At 36.5% G+C, this 21,497-nt stretch overlaps 1 protein-coding gene across 1 annotated transcript in view; it reads right to left on the reverse strand.

The window, feature by feature from the left end:
- ANKRD31 (ankyrin repeat domain 31) overlaps nt 1-21,497 on the reverse strand; it is a gene marked incomplete at both ends in the record, with an annotated part of 108,541 nt that overhangs the window by 60,872 nt on the left and 26,172 nt on the right. The window contains 6 exons of the mRNA XM_080705076.1: nt 1,764-1,870; nt 2,403-2,683; nt 6,162-6,725; nt 8,961-9,004; nt 11,344-11,420; nt 19,284-19,324. Of these exons, the coding sequence (XP_080561202.1) occupies nt 1,764-1,870; nt 2,403-2,683; nt 6,162-6,725; nt 8,961-9,004; nt 11,344-11,420; nt 19,284-19,324 (1,114 nt within the window). The remainder of the gene's footprint in view (nt 1-1,763; nt 1,871-2,402; nt 2,684-6,161; nt 6,726-8,960; nt 9,005-11,343; nt 11,421-19,283; nt 19,325-21,497) is intronic.

A 21,497-nucleotide genomic window follows, 5' to 3' on the forward strand; every position in this document is an offset into this window, starting at 1 on the left:
CCACCATATGATCCAGCTCTACCACTCCAGGGTATTTTTCCAGAGGGGTTGAAATCAGAGAACTACAGTAACATATGCATACCTGTATTCAAAGCAGCACAATTCATATGGAACCACTCTAGGTCTCCATCAACAGATGAATGGATTGCAAAATTATGGGAAATACACACAATGGAACTTTATGCAGCTATAAAGAAGAACAAAATCATGCCATTCACAAGAAGATAGGAAGATTTGGAGAACAGTATGTTAAGTGAGATCAGCCAAGCACAGAAAGAGAAGGAACATATGTTTTCTCTAATACACCCAAACTAGGGAGCATTGAGGATACCAGAGGGACTCCAGATAATGGAGGGGAAATCTCAGCAAAGCTAGAATGGAAGGATAGAAAAGGAAAAAAGGCTGAGGTTAATTAATGAAGGAGCTATACCAATGTGTGTAAAAGTATGAATATAGCATGGTTAACCTGGACACTCATTGTTGAGAGGGGAGAAAGGAGAACGAAGGGGGGAGGGCACCAAGCATAATCTAAATGTATACCATTTTCATTATGTTCCATATATAAATAAAATTTTTTTAAAAAGGCAAAAATATGAACTTCCTTGTCTAGTCCTTTATAATTATTTTTTTCTGCTGAAATTTAGTATCATTTTGCAACATTTCCATAGCTACCCTTTGTCCCTATAAAAAATTAACAAATATGAATAAATAACAGTCCATTTTTATTTATATCTCATGTATTGGTTGAATAATTAAGAGAGAAGTAAGTTTCTTACAATACTGAAGCTTTCTAGTCAAGAACAAGGTTTTTCTTTCCATTTATTGAAGTCTTTTTGATGTACCTATGCAGAATTTTAAAACTCTCTTTATAGGTGCAGCATCATTCTTATTAGTTATATAAGTTGGTATTTTCTTTCATAACAATTTTATGAATAAAATCTTCTCTTATGTATATGAAATATATAACTTTTATATGTTTATAAATTACATATATGAAATGAATAATTGTCTTTTTTGGTTTATTCAATTTTTCTAACTTTAAATTCTGAAATAATTTCAAACTAACAGAAAAGTTTTAAAAACAGAACAAAAGGTTAGGGATATAGTTAATGTTTTGCCACAACTTTAGATCATCTACCTCCCTCTTCATTTATATATACACCTAAAGAACATGTATGTATTTTATAAACATGCCCTCTTTCTACTAATATGTGTGTATTTCCTAAGAGTAAGAACACCCTTATGTAACTACAGCATTATTATCAAATTCAGAAAATTAACACTGATACAATCTATAGTCCATATTCCAACTTTGTCAAATTTTCCACTATTATTTTTAACCAGTGTTTCTAGATTCGCTTATTATACCTGTGAATGTTTTTAGTTCAGCCTATTAGGTTTTACAGGAACACAGAAATAAGACATAAGACCTTTCCTCTATTCTTCCTGGTGTGCTTTCTCAAAACCTTTTGCATAGTTTGGTCACATGCCTAAATTTGAAAAGAGTTCTGTAACTACTCTTTTAAAAAAAAAAAAGTATGGAAAACAATACAAATCTAAGAGCTAGAAGTTCAGGATCAAATCCTAGTTATGCTACAAATGAGCTATGTGATGCTGGAAAAAAGCCTTACCATCTCTGAAGTTCAGTTTATGCATCAGTAAAATGAGAAAGTTTAAAGAGATAATCTCTGAATATTTTTTTAACCAGGATTATGCATCTGTTTTTCTTAAAGAAATATAGAAATACTCAAAATTTATCTCACCCTTTTTTACTGTAAGTCGTTCATTTTTTCTGGTCTGTTCTCTCTTGAATCTGGATAAATGCATATTGTTTCCATTACCTTCAGTCATTACAACAGGATCCTGCGTTCTTGGAAAACAAATATATATTTTAAAACTACTACAATGTTTTCTATGAGCATCCATGAAAAATTTTAGCACATTTTAGCTAAAATTTTAAAACTCAAAGGTATTTTACTGAGCTTTTTTTCATGTAACAAGGCATTTTTAAATATGGAGATGGTTCTTGAGTAAACTGCATATAATTCTTTGACCTGCACAGGTCATTCTTCATGAATTCCTCACTCTGTGTTTCCTCTAGGTGTAGTCACCTATGAAAGTGAGTGTTCTGGACATCCTGCTCCTCACTCTCCAAGCTGGTATGCCACTATCCATTCTATTCCCATTTAGGAAAAAAGAGGCAGGCTCTTTGCAAGAAAAAAAGAGTTTTCTTTGTGGTACAGCACTGATCAAAAACTAAAAAATAAAAAAGCAGTAACAAAAAATTAAAGCTCTTTATACTTGTGAGTATCTTTACACAGACTCTAACATCCCCAAGTACATAATTATGTATTAATTCTATAGTAGATCTGGAAATAAAGACATAATTTGATATAGTATACCTGAAATTCTCAGCTGAAGATTTATTATTCATTTGATCATCACAGTTAAGTATTTTTGGTAAAATCTTTTCTGGTATCTTGTACATGCCATCTATACACTTTGCATCTTGGCTTTCTTTTAGTTTTTCCAGTCTAAATGATCTCCTTAACACACATGAAGTTTTCTGGTCAGAGGTATTTTCCACAGGATTTGAATTCCTTTTATTATTTAGTTGCTCACGAGAACTAGCACTCTGATGAGCTGAAGTTTGCAATCCAAGTAAATTTGGGTCCCCTACAGTCTGTAAAGATACAATACATCCACAAATAATTACAACACTAAAGAAATTAAAATTAAGAGAAATTATATTTTATTTTGTCCTTAAGTGAAACTAAAAGCCTCTTAAAAAACAAAAGTATAAGAATTTATAAACATATATGAACATAATAAAAATTTTATAATTAATGTAATAAAGAATAATGCAGATTTAAAAGCTTAAAAAGAAAATATGTAAAAATTATTTTATTCAATATTAATCCTTAAAATTCAAGGGAAAACCTAATCTGGCCTACTATGACATTTCTACGCTTAAATCCAATCTGCTGCTTTAATTTTGCAGGAAATATATAATATTGAATGATGAGAAACCCATAAAAGCATTAGAAATGTCATTGTAGATTAGATTAATAATCTACTCAGCCTAGTATTTTCTTATTTGAGTACATCAGTAAGTGACATTTTATGGGACAAGATAGTACATATTTCCATTACACTGATTTTATTTTTTTAATTAAAAAACTTTTCTGTGTGATACTGGGGATTGAACCCAGGGACATTCTACCTCCAAGCTACACCCCAGCCCTATTTTTTATTCTTTATTTTGAAAGAGGGTCTCACTTGCTGGAGCCAGCCGGCAAAAGTACAGGTTTCAAAGAGAGGAGTGAGGATGAAAGAATTCAATTCTAAGAATTTAATTCAAAGAATTTTAATTTACTTCTCTTGAAGCATGGGAGGGTCGCCAATCTCTATTGGGCCGACCCGGGGTTTATTTCTCTTGTCATATTTATACAGTTTCAGGTCAATCAATCCCTCGTGCCATCACCACCTGAGTGCATACATCATGGGCAGGTCAATCAATACCCTTGTGCCATCACCACCTGATCTTCTCTTAGAACTTTTATTTTGAACTTTCCATGACCCCTAACCTTGTTGACTCTGGGTGAAGGAAAATCAGCTGAGTCAGAAATATTCTTTTAGGGGAAAACCTTAATGGCTCCCCACTCTCACTAAGTTGTAGAGGGCCTCACTAGTAGTTGAGGCTGGCCATGAACCTGCAATCCTCTTGTCTCAGCCTCCCACATACTGGGATTATAATCATGTGCCACCATGCCAGGCTCTCATCACATTGATTTTAAAAGGTTAAAAGCACATTATGAATTGCTCTAACTTCCCCTTAATAATTCATTATAGATTTAACTTCCATGAAGATTTTTATATAAAACTTCTTGAATTTATTTATATATCCAGTTCACAAAGCTTCTCAAGATAAAAAGTTCCATATTTTTATCACAGCTTAGTAAAAGTATTTAACTTGATCTGTTCTAACTAAATCTTTCTACTTTTAAAGGGTTTCTTTTTCTTTTGTTTTGAAGATGTGCTAAGTTTATACTCTCTTTACCAATACCAATACCAATCATAATTTCTTACATTTTACGCATATTCCTTCTTTTCAGATTAGAATGCTGCAATATTTAATCTGCATTTTCTATCTCCATAATTACTTTTCTTTCATGTGAATTTGTTTGCTTGTTTGGTTTCTGAAATTTGGTAACTTGAACAATATGCCATATTATTACAGCTTTGTGTGTCACAACATGACCTCAGCTTATGTTGTCTAAATTTTCCCAAGGATGTTCACAGGAGCATTTTGGTAACAACCAAAAGAAAAAAAAAATAATCCAATGATTATCATTAGTGAATTGCTTAAATAAATCAAAACATAATTATACACTGCAATACCATTCAGCAAGTTAAAAGATATAAGTAGTACTACATTTCCTAACACTGAAAGATAACCAGTATATATTATTAAATTTAAAAAATAAGCTGCAGCTGGATGTGGTGGCTCATGCTTATAATCCCAGTAATCTGGAGGCTAAAACAGGACGATCAAAGATTCACTGCCAGACTCAGAGATATCTTTAAAAAAAAAATAGGGCTGGGGGTATAGCTCAAGGGGGTAGAATTCTCCTGGGTTCAATCCCTAGTACCATAAGATAAAAAAAGCTGCAGAGTATCCAATATGATATAATTCCATCTGAATAAAATAAATTTACCAGCTGGGCTTAGTGGTGCACACTTGTAATCCTAGTACTTGGGATTCAGAGACAGGAGAACTGAAGGTTCATGGCCAGCCTAAGCTACTTGGTGAGGCCCTCTGCAACTTAGTGAGACCCTCTTTCAAAATAAAGAATAAAAAATACGTCTGGGGGTATAACTCAGAGGTAGAATGCCCCTGGGTTCAATCCTCAGTATAGCAAAAATAAATAATAATAAACTTACATAGAATACAACAGAAATAACTGCTCATGGTTATACCAAAATATTGGCAATGATTATCTAAACAACGGAACTCTGAAGGGCTTTTTGTTCCTATATAACTATATCTAATTCTCTAATGTTTGTGGGTATGTTTTGTGTGTGTGTGTGTGTGTGTGTGTGTGTATGTACACACACATATATATATTTTGGTACTGGTGATTGTACCCAGGGCATTCTACCTCCAAGCTACAACTCCAGTCTTATTTTTTATTTTTATACAGGGTCTTGTTAAGTTGCTGAGACTGTTCTTGTACCTGAAATCTGTCTCAGCCTCCTAAGTACTGGGTTTACACGTGTATAACCCCACACCCAGCATGTTATAATTTGTTTATAACCAAGATGAAACTGTCAACATGAAAAAGAAACTTGGTGCATGGTAGATCAATGCTTTAGATATAATGCTGTAAAAATTCTAAATCCCAAAAATTATATCTGGCAGTATTCTCAGACATAAAAGGCAAAGTTCTGCTTAAGCTAGACATAATTTTTTCCCTTGCCTGGCAACTCAATTGCATAAATTCTATGTCTAACTACAAATTATGTTGTAATATCCCTCTTTACTCTGTACCAGGTAAAAGTAGTAATTTTCTGAGCTAACATAAAACTCTAGTAAAGAATTCATTTCTTCCTATATATACAAGCAAATTAATGCTATGTCTTCTCAGGTTTGTTGGGGAGGAATCTATTTTAACTTTCTAATCCCTTGAAAACCCTACCCAAGAACTTCTAAAAATATCACTGAATGTAGTATGGTTGCAAATGGTATATGCCTATTTGCAAATGGTATATGCCTATAATCCCAGTGCTTGTGAGGCTGAGAAAGGATTATTACAGGTTTGAGGCCAGCCTTAGTGAGACCCTGTTTTAAAATTAAAAAAAGTCAGGCTTGGATGTAGCTCAGAGGTAGAATGCCCTTGGGTTCAGTCCCCAGTACCACAAAAAAAATAAAATAAATAAATAAATAAATAAAAAGAATATCGCTGTATGCTTCAAAGTTACAAAGTATGACTTGGATATAATATTCAAATTTAACAAAACAAAGACTTGTTAAAGATCACTATAAGAGGCAAAATCAAGACTCATAATGCACCTACTTGTTCCACTGATACAGTTATTCTATAGTTCAGCTAACTTGAAACCCTATTCAAATGTTATAGTAGAAGAGACTCAAAATTTACCTCTGCTATTTGTGTACAATCTTCATCATTTTGAGACATAATAGGATCCACTTCTAAACATTCATTTCTACCACTAATACTGCCTCCTTCTTTTCTGTGACAGATGGGTCCCAGCTTGGCTTCTGACAATACATCCAGGGCTGCCAACAATTCAGCTGGCAATTCATCATCCTCTGTGTTTTCTAGTAAATCTCTACTGCATTCTGACAAGGCATTCAGTGGTATTGACATGGAATTTGGGGAGTTGCTCAATGGGTTCATCAATTCTCCAGGGTCAAAATCAGTCATTATTTCAAGCAGTCTTTCTTCCTGAGATCTTTCTGGTGATGTTAGTAATCTCTCTAGGGCAGACACAAATGTTTCAAGGGAGCTTTCTTCATCCTTTGTTTCCTTATAATTCCTGGTCAAGGGGTCTTCCTTTCTAGGCTCATAGAAAGCATTTGGTGCTGCTAAGATCTTCTCTGGCTCTATTTGTGATTTCTTCTCTACAGCAAGCATACGGGACACTGTAATGTCAGTACCTGAGAGAAGACTAATTTCAGGAGAATCTTCTTCATTTAGTTCCTGTATTCCAAAAAAAGTCCATCATTATAGCATATACAAAAAAAACATGAGATGAAATACATAATTTATCTTCAAAAAGTTTTTTTAATCAACAGTCCTCTCTCCACAAATAGAATATTAATTGCTATTATTTATACCAAATTACTAGTGACTGAGTACATAGTTAAACATTTCACAGTGGACCAAGAGTAACTTGGCTGAGCCATATTTATAAATGTCAAATTACCTATTCAACTAGGTTTAGATTATCTGTGCTAACCAAAGAGACAGAGATACCATGGATAATTAAATTAACAAATGATCTCCAAACCTCACAGGAGTTAATTATAAAATTATTTGACAGAATTTAACAAAAATTATTAATTAGGAATAAAATTGGCATCATTTACTTTCTTTTTATTCTTTACCTGGGTATAAATATGCAAATGCAGAGTAAAATGACCAAAGGACAGGCCAGAAGGTAAAATGGAAGAAATGAGGCGGAATTATATAAGTATTAAGAGCCCTCATTATAAATTAATGGCTTTGTTTGGTGGTTACTTTAAACAAATAACACAAAATTTTTATTTATATATGACCATTACTTTTCAACAATATTTCCTTAATAGGTTATATCTGTTCTCACAATGGTTTTAGTGCTCAAAATATTATTAGAATCTCTTTTGAAATTGCTTTCCAAATCAGCTGATAAGACACTTAAAAATAATGTAATTTAAAGGGAATTAATTTTTTTCAACAATAAAAATTGTTTATTTGCTAAACCTTAAAGAATAGAATGGTTTTAATCATTTAGGCTATTTCTAAAAATCGAATTCACCACCTCTCTGACAGGAAGCCTCCTACTTATTATTATTAATTATTATTATTATTATAGCCTTTTAACAATCTGTTCTTATTTAAATAAAAGGAAAAAGGAAAAAACATTTTATTGTTCCTCCTGTCTTCTATCTGCCATAATTTCTCTTCTCTGCATATAGCATGCAGAACTTAAAAAGACACATTTATGTATTAATAATGCTTACTATAATGTGCTCAGAGAACCAAAGAAAATTGGAAAGAATTTAAGAACTAGAACCTACTCATTCTTAAGTCACATCTTAATCCCTCCCTCCCCTCCTATGTGAAGTCCTTAAGCCTACCAAATTGAAGGTACTAGTATAAAACAATTCGAAAGAGCTTATTTTCTTGCAAGAATAGGTTTTGAGAGCCAGGCATGGTAGTGCATGCCTATAATCCCAGCATTCAGGAGGCTGAAACAGGAGGATAGAGGTTCGAGGACAGTCTCAGCTACTTAGTGAGGCCCTTTGCAATTCAGTGAGACCCTGTTTCAAAAAATAAAAGAACAAAAACTAGGGCTAGGAGGGTAGCTCAGAGGTAGAATGCCCCTGGGTTTAATCCCCAGCACCACACACACACACACACACACACACACACACACACACACAGAATAGGTGTGGAGGGAGGTGGAGGCAACAGAAGGCTTTCCTGATTTTTGAAAAATGCATGATGAAACAATTTAACGAGCTGTTTTACCACATAACTTTTCAGAGCATATGTATTATAAATCTTTGAGGAAAATTTAGGACACAGTATTCTCCTAAACTTTTTGTCCAAAAAGTCCTTTTTTTCAGAATATCATTTAATGTCAGAGGATACAAGTAATTGAGAAATACTAATATAGTCAGTGGAAAATACTAGACAGGGAGCATTTACTTAAGATTACAAGTCATCTGAAATAGATCTATAGAGGAGAAAGGACTTGAGCCATTAATTAAATATTTGTGAAGGAGTAAAAGAAAGAAGAAACATACTTTAATCAGCACCACGTAGGTGCCAGGCACCATGTACCATTGCTCTCAGTCCTCACAATAATTCTGTGAAACAGATATAAATAACAGAGCTACCCTTAGAACCTATATCTGGTTACAAATTTTATACTCTTTCTTCTGCCTTCTTTTTCCTGCCTTCTGACTCCTGACTTGAGAAAAAAAAAAAAAGGTTGGTGTCAGGAAATATGAGATGAAAAAATATAGGTCAAAAAACCACTATTTTATTAGCAACAAGAAAGAATACTGGATGATATGTTTAGACAAAACTAGATTTCTATCTATTGAACTGGTTTGGTCATATTATTGGCCTGGGAAGGGGTTTAATTAGCTTGATTCTCTAATCAACATAATTTTTACAAATCTAAATCCATGATCTACATAGCTAATCTCTGTTATGCAAACAAACCTTTTCTGGGCATGGCAAAACTTCAGTATTTTCAGCATCAGGCCCTAGAGAGAACAATATGATGTTTTTATCCCGGTTTTATTAAAGCACTAAAAACATTCCCTCTCAATCAGAATTTTATAATCATATAACTTTATAATATAATTTTATAATCATATAATATATGATTATAATCATATAATTATATAACAAGTCAAATGACATATCAAATATTTTAAAGTATACCCATTTATTGATATAAGCATATTGTTATTCTGAAAATAAAACTACTTTCTTAAAAATATATAGATCCAAATATAACTAATTATTCAGAAAAAAAAACAATCATTTCAGTGGAATTATTTTAAGTATTTATAACCTCACAAGGAAAAATCATATCTATTTTCTCAGTGTCATTATCTCCTCCACTATAAGTAACAGAACTTAAGTGAATTCATGCAATCTGGAGTTAAGCATGGACACTCCATGTAGAACTAAAAGCAATCAGGAGGTCATTCTTGACACCCATCTTCTGATGACACAAGACGCTGCAGCAACAATACACTTGTGATCATTGTAGATGTCAAGGCCAACAAACAGAAGATCAAACTGGTTGTGAAGAAGTTCTATGTCATTGATGTCAGGCCTGATGGAAAGTTCAGTGGGTTCTGGATTTTGATGCTTTGGATTTTGCCAATACAAGCATGTACAACTAAACTGAACCTAAATAGCGAATTCTCATTTTATTTCACCATAACAAATTACAGCAATACCTATTTTTTATACCTTCCAAGGATTATAGGTATTGTATCAGGTAGAAAGCAAATAACTTGTTGAACCAACTGAGGTGACAAAATCTGGATTACTAACATTTATTTATTTATTTATTTATTTATTTATTTATTTATTTATTTATTTGCAGTTCTAGGGATTGAACCCAGGGCCACTCTACCTCTGAGCTACACCCTCAGCCCTATTTTTTTAATTCTTTATTTTGAAGCAGGGTCTCACTAAGTTGTAGAGGTCCTCACTAAGTAGCTGAGACTGGCTGCAAACCTGTGATTCTCTTGTCTCATTGTCTCAGCCTCACAAATACTGGGATTACAAGATTATGCCACCATGCCCAGCTATCTGAATTTTTTAATTGGGCACAGGACTTTTTCTCAAGAAGATTCAAACCTAAGTAGCCAATAATCTAGCTTTACTTATAAATTAACATCTTAGTCTTCGTGTGTGTGTGTGTGTGTGTGTGTGTGTGTGTGTGTGTATAGGGATGCTAAGGATTGAATCCAGGGACATTCTACCTCTGAGCTACACCTCCAGCCCTATTTTATTTTTATTTTGAAACAGGGTCTCACTAGTTTAATGAGTCTTACTACTTGCTGAGATTGTCCTCAAATCTACAATCCTTCTGTCTCAGCCTTCATAAAAGTTATATTTTGGTAACCTAATTTTATGCTCCAGGATGACATTTTAAGTTTTACCTGGCCAGAGTTACAAAAGCTTTTTTCCTGTAATTTATTATATACTGGCCTGTTCTGTTAAGTGTTATAAACTTACACCTTCTAGTAACATGAAAAGCAAAGCCATTTAAGGCTTTTCTTTCCTAGGAGATAAAGAATCTAGTCTCTACAGAAAAGTCTCCTTAACTGGATATCAGTTATTAGTGACCTTAGATCTTACTTTGCATATATTTTATGTGTTACTACTGGTGCTATGTAGGTGATCCTTCCCCTTCTTGGTGCAATCTTTCTTTTTCTAAGACTACTTGACTTACACTTGGCTTACACTTATAAAACACACTCCCTATGTTTTATAAATAGACATGAATTTAATAAAGAAAACAAAATGCACACTTATTAACAGGTCCCAACTTTTAAAAGTCTTAAAACTTTAACCAGGTGTAGTGGTGCACACTTGTAATCTCAGTACGTGGGAGGCTGGGACAAGAGGATCACAGGTTCAAGGCCAGACTCTGCAGCTACCTCTTTTTATCATGGGCAATTCTATGCAATATAATCCAAGGTCAATAGCAAAGTCAATTTTATGATTAAAATGTATGACAGACCAACCTAGTTATAAATAACTCCAGAGCCGGGCATGGTGGCACATGCTTATAATCTCAGCATTCGGGAGACTGAGAATAGAGAATTGAGATTCACAGACAGCCTCAGCTACTTAGGAAGGCCCTTTAAAACTCAGTGAGACCCTGTTTCAAAAATAAAAAAATAAAAAAATAAAAAAATAAAATAAATAAAATAAATAAAATAAATAGGGCTGGGGGTATAGCTCGGAGGTAGAATGCCCTTGGGCTCCATATCCAGTACCACAAAAATAAATAAGTCCATATCTAACTATGCCTTCTATATTTAGGTAAAAATAACCTTTATATATGAAAACATACCTTCAATGTTTTGATGGTTCAATGAAAGTCCAGCCTGAGGAAATGACTCAGTGAACACTGGAAAATGTTTTCTAGTCCTAAAAATCAAATCATTAATCAATAAGAATAAGATTTTAAATAGAAAAAAACATTATTTCTAAAATAAATTTAAACTTTCTTAAAGCTTTCCAAATATTAGTGTTTTGCTGCATCATTCCAATTATTTTTACAAGTGTTATCACTTTGTTAATATTGACTGTAGATGAGCAAATAAAGCGACCTACCTGAGAGAATGGGAGGGGGAAGAGGGAAATTCTCTAATGCACATTTAGTACATTAACATACATATCAATGTCAATCACTAAGCCAAACATGAGATGGAGGGAGGGGGAGGGAATGGGGCAGGAATTAGGTAGGGGTTAATTGGGTGATGTGTGCATGTATGCCGCCACCAAAAAAAGATAAAAAGTTAAAATTTAAAAATTTACATTTCAAGTAACTCCAAAATGAAAGAGTGAGCTGTAAGCCCGCTGAATTCAGGAGGGTGAACAAGCTGTGCTAGTCAGCTTTTTAGTACTGTAACAAAATATCTCAAAAAAAACAACTTAAAGGAGGAAAGATTTGCTGGGTATGGTGGCCCATGCCTGCAATCCCAGTACTTGGGAGGTTCACCAGTTTAAGATCAGCCTCTGTAACTTAGAAAGACTATGTTTAAAAATAAAAATTTTAAAAAGGTTGGGTTAGTAGAATGTCCCTGAATCCAACCCCCCCCCCCAAAAAAAAAAGTGGGGGAAGAAAGATTTACTTTGGCTCATAGTTTCAAAAGTTTTAGTCCACAGTCAAACTGTTCCATTGCTTTGGGCCTGAAGAAAGGTGAGCATGGCAGAGAAAAACTGCTCATTATATAGTAGCCAGGAAGCAGAGAGGAAGGGGCCAGGGATAAGAAATAGGCCCCACAGACCCAATCCTCTCAACTAGGTCATACTTCCTATTGTTCCTGCTACCTCACAATAGTTCATTCAAATTATGAATCCACCAATTGATTAATCCATTAATGAGATGAGAGCCCTCTTGATCCAATCACTTCTCAAAAGCTCTACCTCTGAACACGCTGCATTACAAACCAAGCCTTCAATATATGAGCCTTTGGGGAACACTTCATATCTAAACTATAAAACACGCTAAACTGTATTTAGGTCTGCCAAACAGGAGGAGTGGGATCATGGAGAAAATGGCTCTAAATTATGTAGCTTACCTATCTATATCCTTGAACACACTGATGATCTGTCATTATAGTTTTAGATATAAATGAAAGTCATTAAAGAGAAATTTCTCAGACATTATTTATCATTCAGGCAATAGAAAAGTAGGAAAATATTGAAAAAAGGTTGAAAGCAAAATAAAGGGTCATGTCTAATCTGCAATTTTGTTCCTCTGCCTTGAATAATTAAAAACTGATTGAAGAAAGGCAATCAGCTATTTTTTCTAAGTCTAATTACTGAATAAACGCAATCAAGGTTCCTACCTTTAAAAAAAAAGGCCTCTTTTCAGATGTCTTTTTTTTTTAAAGAGAGTATTTATTTTTATTATTCTGTGGAATACATACACAGGCCCATAAATGTCTGAGAATTCTTTTTATTTTATTGGTTTTTTTAAATTTTTATTTTTTAAAATTTTTTATATTTTAATTGGTGCATTGTAATCATACATCACATTAGAATACAAGACTTGAGAGGATATAAAAGCACACATCATCCAATTAGCCCTCATCCAGCCCCCATCCCATTCCCTCCCCCTCCCTCCATCCCATGCTTGTTTGGTGATTAACTTTGATACATTTGTTTAGGTACCTCCTGCATTTTAAAGAGGCTCCATCCTCCCCTATTCCATACCCTCTGATTGGTCACCTTAGTTGCTTCACTATAAGGCCCTTTCTATGACTCAACCTCTTCCTGTTGCCCCTTTCCTCCTAGTTTTTGCTGATTAGGGGAAGCATCTGATTTTTATTTTCTGCGATATTTCTCTGTGCATGCCACGTTGCAAGTACCGATCCCACTCTTGACAGCCCCAGTAGTGGCCTGGCTACCCGGTGGACTGATCCAGACCTCGCTGGCTCAAGCAGCGGCCTTTCCTCATGGGAGGCCCTGATTCTGGTCTTGCTGGCCCTGACACCAGCCTAACCCCTCAGCTGGCTCCGATCCCAAACTCAGAGGCCCCAGTAGCGGCCTTGACTCACGGCAGGCTCCGATGCTGGCTATTGGCCTTGGCACCGGCCTAACCCCTTGGCAGGCTCCGATCCCGGCCTCGGAGGCCCCAGCACCAGCCTAGCCTCACGGAAGGTCCGATCCTGGCCTCGCTGGCCCCAACACCGGCCTTGCCTCACGGCAGGCTCCGATGACAGCCTTGCTGGCCCCAGCACTGGTCTAACCCCTCGGTAGGCTCCGATCCGGCCTCAGAGGCCTCAGTAGCGGCCTTGCCTCATGGAAGGCTCCGATGCCGGCTGCTGGTCCCAGCACCGGCCAAACCCCTCAGCAGGCTCCGATCCTGGCCTTGGAGGCCCCAGCACCGGCCTTGCCTCACAGCAGCTCGATGTCAGCCATTGGCCCCAGCACCGGCCTAACCCCTCGGCAGGCTCTTATCCGGCCTCGGAGGCCCCAGCACCGGCCTTGCCTCACAGCAGTCTCCGATGCTGGCCGCTGGCCCCGGCATCGGCCTAACCCCTTGGCAGGCTCCAATCCCAGCCTCGGAGGCCCCAGTAGCGGTCTTGCCTCATGGCAGGCTTCGATACCGGCCATTGGCCCCAACACCGGCCTAAACCCTTGGCAGGCTTTTATCCTGGCCTCGGAGGCCTCAGCACCGGCCTTGCTTCACGGCAGGCTCCGATGCCAGCCTCACTGGCCCCAGCACCAGCCTAACCCCTCGGCAGGCTCCGATCCCGGCTTCGGAGGCCTCAGTAGCGGCCTTGCCTCATGGAAGGCTCCAATGCCAGCCGCTGGCCCCGGCACCGGCCTAACCCCTCGGCAGGCTCCGATCCCGGCCTCGGAGGCCCTAGCACTGGCCTTGCCTCACGGTGAGCTCTGATCCTGGCCATGCTGGCCCTGGCACTGGCCTAACCCCTCGGCAGGCTCTGATCCTGGCCTCGGAGGCCCCAGCACTGGCCTTGCCTCACAGCAGGCTCCGATGCCAGCCTCGCTGGCCCCAACACTGGTCTAACCCCTCGGCAGGTTCCAATCCTGGCCTCGGAGGCCTCAGTAGTGGCCTTGCCTCACGGAAGGCTCCGATGCCGGCCATTGGTCCCAGCACCGGCCTAACCCCTCGGCAGGCTTTTCAGATGTTTTAAGAGCAGTTTTATGTACCAGATATAGCTACTTCAATCTTTAGAAAAGAATAAATTGAGCAGCCTATCATGTCTAAAAACAAAAGTATTCAATAAAAGTCATCTTGAAAATGGGAATAAAATTACTCATATAAAATGACCATTTTCATCAAGCAACAGAATAAAATATAATGCTGATTTTTGTCCTAAAATAAGATTTTTGGAGAATAAGAAGCTGGCTGAAAACAAAATAAGATCATAGTTTAAGTGAACAATAGAGTATTTTCCTTAATTGCAAAAGAGAATTTAAGACATAAATCTGAAAATACAGCAAAGCACTATCTAAACTATTTTAAGTTATTTATATTAGGCAAGATTTCAAACAATCTATATGTCCATTTATACATATATGAATGATTAAGTTATAGCAATCAGTCATACAATGAAATATTATAACGTTATGAAAATTCATGTGTTTAAAAACAAAGACATGAGCCGGGCGTGGTGGCACACGCTTGTAATCCCCGTGCTTGGGAGGCGGAGACAGGAGGATCGCGCAGGTTCGAAGCCAGCCGCACTGGCTTAAGAGACCCTGTTTCCAAATAAAAGATATAAAAATGGGTCTGGGAGTGTAACCCGGAGGTAGAATGGTTTCCAGAAACCCCAGTACCACCAATAAATAAATAAATAAACAAAAAGAAAGACATGAGAAAATAACTAAGGAACTATTATTAAAATTTTAAAATAAGATGCAAAACTATTTGTAGAATGACAAAAATTCTTTGGAAAATATGAACAAAACCAAGTATGTTACATATAAATATATCTTCATATTTTTTTTAAGAAAAAAAGGCAGAGGTTTTATTTTTTGTGGTACTGGGGGTGGAACCCAGGGGTTTTTCTACCTCCAGGCTATACTCCCAGACCTATTTTATACTTTATTTGGAAACAGAGTCTCACTAAGTTGCTGAGAGCCTCACTAAGTAGCTGAGGCGGGCTTTGAACCTGTGTGATCCTCCTGTCTCAGCCTCCCAAGTGCTGGGATTACAAGCATGCACTACCACGCCCAGCTATATCTTTATATATTATATATCCTAAAATAAAATGTAATAATGATAGTTATATGTGTCTATATATGTCTGTATAGACACACACACACACACACACACACACACACACACACACATATATATCCTAAAATATTTCAAAATATTAACAAGAGTTCTCTGGGGAGTGATAGTATATGCTATGCTAATTTTCCTTATTTTTTATTTTTGTAAATAAATTTATATTGCTAATGTATTAGGTAAACGGATTATTTTACATTAACAGTTCTCAAATTTTTTGGTCGTCAGACTCCTTTATACTTTAAAATTATTGAGGATCCTTAGCCAGGTGTGGTGGCACATGCTAGTAATCCTAGCATTTGTGAGGATGAGACCGGAGGATCACACAGGTTCTAAGCCTGCCTCAGCTGCTTAGTGAGGCTCTCAGCAACTTAGTAAGACTCTGTTTCCAAATAAAGAATAAGAAAAAAAAATAGGGCTAGGAGTGTAGCTCAGAGGTAGAATGCCCCTGGGTTCCATCTCCAGTACTGCAAAAAAATAAAAAAATAAAAAAAATTGAGGATCCCAAAGAGCTTGTATTTATGTAACTCATATTTATATTTCAATATAAAAGTTAAACATAAATAGTTTAAATATTTCTTAATTTTATTTATTATTATTATTTTGTGTGTGTGTGTGTGTGTGTGTGTGTGTGTGTGTGTGTGTGTGTGGTACTGGGGTTCCTGGAAGCCCTTCTACCTCTGGGCTACACTCCCAGACCTATTTTTATATTTTTTATTTGGAAACAGGGTCTCCCAAGCCAGCGCACGCGGCTGGCTTCGAATCTGCGCGATCCTTCTGTCTCTGCCTCCCAAGCACGGGGATTACAAGCGTGCGCCATCACGCCCGGCAAATATTTCTTAATTTTAAAATGAAAGTAATAATCCAGTAACATATTAACATATTTTGTGAAAAATTATTATACTTTCCAAAATGAAAAAAAAATATATTGAAACTGGAAGCAGTGGCATGCACCTGTAACCCCAGCCACTCAAGCAGTTGAGGCAGGAAGATCAGAAGTTTGAGGCCAGCCTGGGCCATATATCAAGACACCATCTCAAAAAAAAAAAAAAAAAAAAAAAAAAGAGTGAGAAAACTATTACAATGTTTCACATTGTTTAAAAATCTCTTCCTTGTAAGGCTTAACATAAAACTACCATTTTATGGTTGTTACTAATCTGTTGCCATATATTACTGTTTGATGTATATAATAAAAATTTGGCCTCACACAAATATACAGTCAGGAAAAGGAGAGTTTTGTGTAGTCTTTCTGGATAATTATACTCTTTATTGCTATTACACCAAAGTTCTACAAGTGAAAGGATTCTTCAAATTGACTTGAGGGCCAGGGATGTAACCCAGGGGTACAACACTTGCTTAAGTATGTGCAGAGGCCCTGGGTTTGATCCCCAACACAGCAAAACAAATAGAAAAGTTACTTAAATGCAGAAATTGAAATAAAATTAATAATTTTTGTGCTGTTACAATAAAACCAATTGTCTACCTTGCACTTTGAGATCTTTTGCATGTGGGTCGTTTTGTAACATTGTTCATTGGTCTTTTAGAAAAGACTGATTTATTGGGTTTTGTGGATCATCCTAATGTTGACACATCTCATTATAAAATGTCAAAATATGCCAGGCGTGGTGTCACACCCTTGCAATCCCCGCGCTTGGGAGGCTGAGACAGGAGGATCACACAGGTTTGAAGCCAGCCTCAGCTACTTAGTGAGGCTCTCAGCAACTTAGTGAGACCCTGTTTCCAAATAAAATATAAAAATAGGTCTGGGAGTATAGCCCGGAGGTAGAAAGCCTCTGGGTTCCACTCCCAGTACCACCAAATAAAAATAAACAAAATGTCAAAATATCACCTTTATAAATTTTATCAGTGATTTCATTAGATAATTTTAGTTGTTGGAAAGCCATCAAATAGGTTAAGATGGAGGACACAAGTTTTCCAAATTTCTAACTCGAAAACATCAATTTTTTCACTAGTAACAATGGTTTTTCTTGAAGTGATCGGCTTACTGCATTCATTTAAAAAAAATGTTTGTCAGATAATCAAGTGTGAATAACCAGTTTGTCAATTAAAATTTCAAGATAAGAAAAGGTAGAACACATTTACTTAAAATATTTACAACTCAAGTGCACTTAAGTGCTTTAGTACTGCTTCACCCTTAAGTATGCAAAAAAGTGCTTTAAGCATACTTCTCATTATATCACACAGAATATTAAAATATATATGATCAAAAGTAGACATTTGCCGGGCGTGGTGGCGCACGCTTGTAATCCCCGCGCTTGGGAGGCGGAGACAGGAGGATCGCACAGGTTCGAGGCCAGCCGCGCTGGCGTAAGAGACCCTGTTTCAAAAATATAAAATAGGTCTGGGAGTGTAGCCCGGAGGTAGAAGGGCTTCCAGGAACCCCAGTACCACCAAAAAAAAAAAAAAAAAAAAGGTAGACATTTAATAAAACAACTTTTTTGCTTCATCAAACATATTCCTATGAAAGTTACTTTTTTTCAATTGCTAGCACATGGCCATGAAAAGCAAAATAATTACTAGAAGGTTTGGTACCAATGCCCTGATTCCTATAACGGCTCCAGCATTTTACCCACCCTTGCTTCTGCAATGCAACTACAACTGTAAACACCATAAGAGAAACAAATAATGTGTTAGTATGAGGATAGTCTTGACTTCACAGACTCTAAAAGAATCTCAGAAACTCCCAGGAAAGTCCATAGACCCTATAAGGAGAACTGCTTTTTTTTTTTTTTTTTTTTATGGTGGTACTGGGGATGGAACACTTCTACCTCTGGGCTACACTCCCAGACCTACTTTTATGTATTTTTTTTTTATTTGGAAACAGGGTCTCTTAAGCCAACAAGGCTGGCTTCAAACCTGTGCGATCCTCCTGTCTCTGTCTCCCAAGCACGGGAATTACAAGCGTGCGCCACCATGTCCGGTGAGAACTGCTATTTTAAAAGAACTGAAACAATAAAGTCTCTTAAAGTATACTAGTTGCATTAAGTCTATAAGCTCTACAAATTCCTCCTTTATGCTATGCTATAAGCTTACTTTTGAAATATTAACAGAATCAACTTAATCTGACTAAATATTTTTATTAAACTTATCTGAAGCATTTGTAATATATATTTATACTACTTAAGAAGCAATTATTTGAAAATATACAATAATTTTACTTCTTTTTTTTTTTCAGTACTGGGGATGGAATCCAAGGATATTCTACCACTGAACTACACTCCCAGCCCTATTTTTTATTCCTTATTTTGAAACAGAGTCTCACTGGGTCGCAAAGGACCTCACTAAGCAGCTGAGGCTATCCATGAACCACGAGAGGCTATCCGTGAACCACCATCCACCTGTCTCAGTCTCACAAATGCTGGGATTATACGTGTGTACCACCATGCCCAGCAAAAATACACAATAATTTTAAACCTTTTGAGAAAGAGGAGACTTAGATGTGCAAAAAGATTTTTAAATAAACCACAATTTTTGAAGCCCAAAACTGATATACTTACTGTAGCAGAACTTGATTTTGTGCTGTTTCATCTTGAGTTTGCTAGGAAGAAAAAAAGAGAAGTTTTTCTAACTGATATATGCTAATCTAACACTAGCTAAAAATTAGCATTTAAGATAATTCTTGTGTTTTTCTATTTATTGCAGCAAAATATACATAAAATTTAACATCTTAACCATTTTTAAGTGTGCAGTTCAATGGCATTAAATAATTTGTACTGTTGTGCAACTATTATCAACATTCATCTTCAGAACTTCTTCATTTTCCCAAACTGAAACTCCATACTCATTAAACATGAATTTCTCATTTCCTTCCCTACCTACCACCATTCTTTCTATCTCTGTGAATTTAATTATTCTAGAAATACTGCATATGAGGAATAATATATTTCTCATTTTGTGCTAGCTTATTTCACATGGTACAATGTCTTCAAGGTTTGTCCATGTTATGGCATGATCAGTATTTTCTCCTTTTTTAAGGCTCAGTAATTTTCCATAGCAAGTATGTACCACATTGTATATATCCACTCACGACTGATGGACACTTGCAATGTTTTCACCTCTTTTAGATATTGTGGATAATACTGCTGTAAACATGACTGTACAAATATTTCTTCAAGTTACTGCTTTTAGTTATTTTGGGTATATACTAAGAAGTAGAACTGTTAGATTATATTGTAACTCTATGTTTAATTTTTTGAGGAATGCCCATAATATTTTCCATAGCCACTATACCACTTAATATTCCAACCTGTAAAGCACCAAGGTTCCAATTTCTCTATACTTTTGACAAAATTTGTAATTTTCTGGTTTTTCTTTCTTTTTTTATTTTTATTTTTATTTTTTTATTTATTTATTTTTGGTGGTACTGGGGGTGGAACCCAGAGGCTTTCTACCTCCGGGCTATACTCCCAGACCTATTTTATATTTTATTTGGAAACAGGGTCTCACTAGGTTGCTGAGAGCCTCACTAAGTAGCTGAGGCGGGCTTCGAACATGTGTGATCCTCCTGTCTCAGCCTCCCAAGCACGGGGATTACAAGCTTGCGCCACCACGCCTGGCTCTTTCTTTCTTTTTTTTTTTTTAATAGTCATCCTAATGACCGTAAAATGGTATCTTACTCTGGTTTTGTTTATGTTTCCCTGATGATTAGTAATCTTGAGCATCTTTGCATATGTTTTGGCCATCTGTATTCCTTCTCCAATGAAATATCTTTGCTCATTTTTTATGAGTTTTTGTTGCTGTATGTAAGCTTTTTTTGGGGGGTGATACTAGAGATTGAACTCAGGGGCATTCTACCTCTGAGCTACTTTCCAGTCCTATTTTACTTTTTATTTTGAAACAAGATCTCACTAAGTTGCTGAAGGCCTTATAAGTTGCAGAGGGTGGCCTCAAACCTCTGACCCTCCAGTCACAGTCTTCCAAGCATATTACAGATGTATACCACCACGCCTGGCTTTAAGGATTCCTTATATATTCTGAATATCAATCCCTATCACATAGGATTTGCAAACACTTTTCCCATTTCATGGGCTACTTTTCTACTCTGTTGACCATGTCCTTTAATGCACAAAAGGTTTTAATTTTCACTAAGCGTGACTCAGCTATTTGTCTTTGATTACCTGTGCTTTTGGTGTTATATGAAAGAAATCATTGTCAAGTCCAATGTCATGATTTTTTTTTTTTTTTTTTTTGGTGGTACTGGGGTTCCTGGAAGCCCTTCTACCTCGGGGCTACACTCCCAGACCTATTTTTACATTTTCATTTTGGAAACAGGGTCTCCTAAGCCAGCACACGGCTGGCTTCGAACCTGCGCGATCCTCCTGTCTCCGCCTCCCAAGCGCGGGGATTACAAGCGTGCGCCACCACGCCCGGCGAATGTCATGATATTTAAGAGTCAACTCAAGATACAGAAAAGATCTAGAAATTAGGCCAGAAACCTTATAACTACTAGAAGAGGGCATACCGGCACTGGTAAAGACTTCCTCAATAAGACCCCCAACATTCAGGAAAATAAAAACAAAAATCAATAAATAGGATGACGTGAGATTAAAAAGTTTCTTTGCAGCAAAGGAAACCATTAAGAACCTAAACCAAGAGCATGCAGAATGGGAGAAAATCTTCACCAGCTACTCCTCTGATAAAGGACTAATATCTAGAATACATAAAGAGCGTAAAAAAATTAACACTAAAAGAACAAATAACCTAATAAAATT

This window comes from Muscardinus avellanarius (genome assembly GCF_963383645.1).
Source record: "Muscardinus avellanarius genome assembly, chromosome: 1".
NCBI lineage: Eukaryota > Metazoa > Chordata > Mammalia > Rodentia > Gliridae > Muscardinus > Muscardinus avellanarius.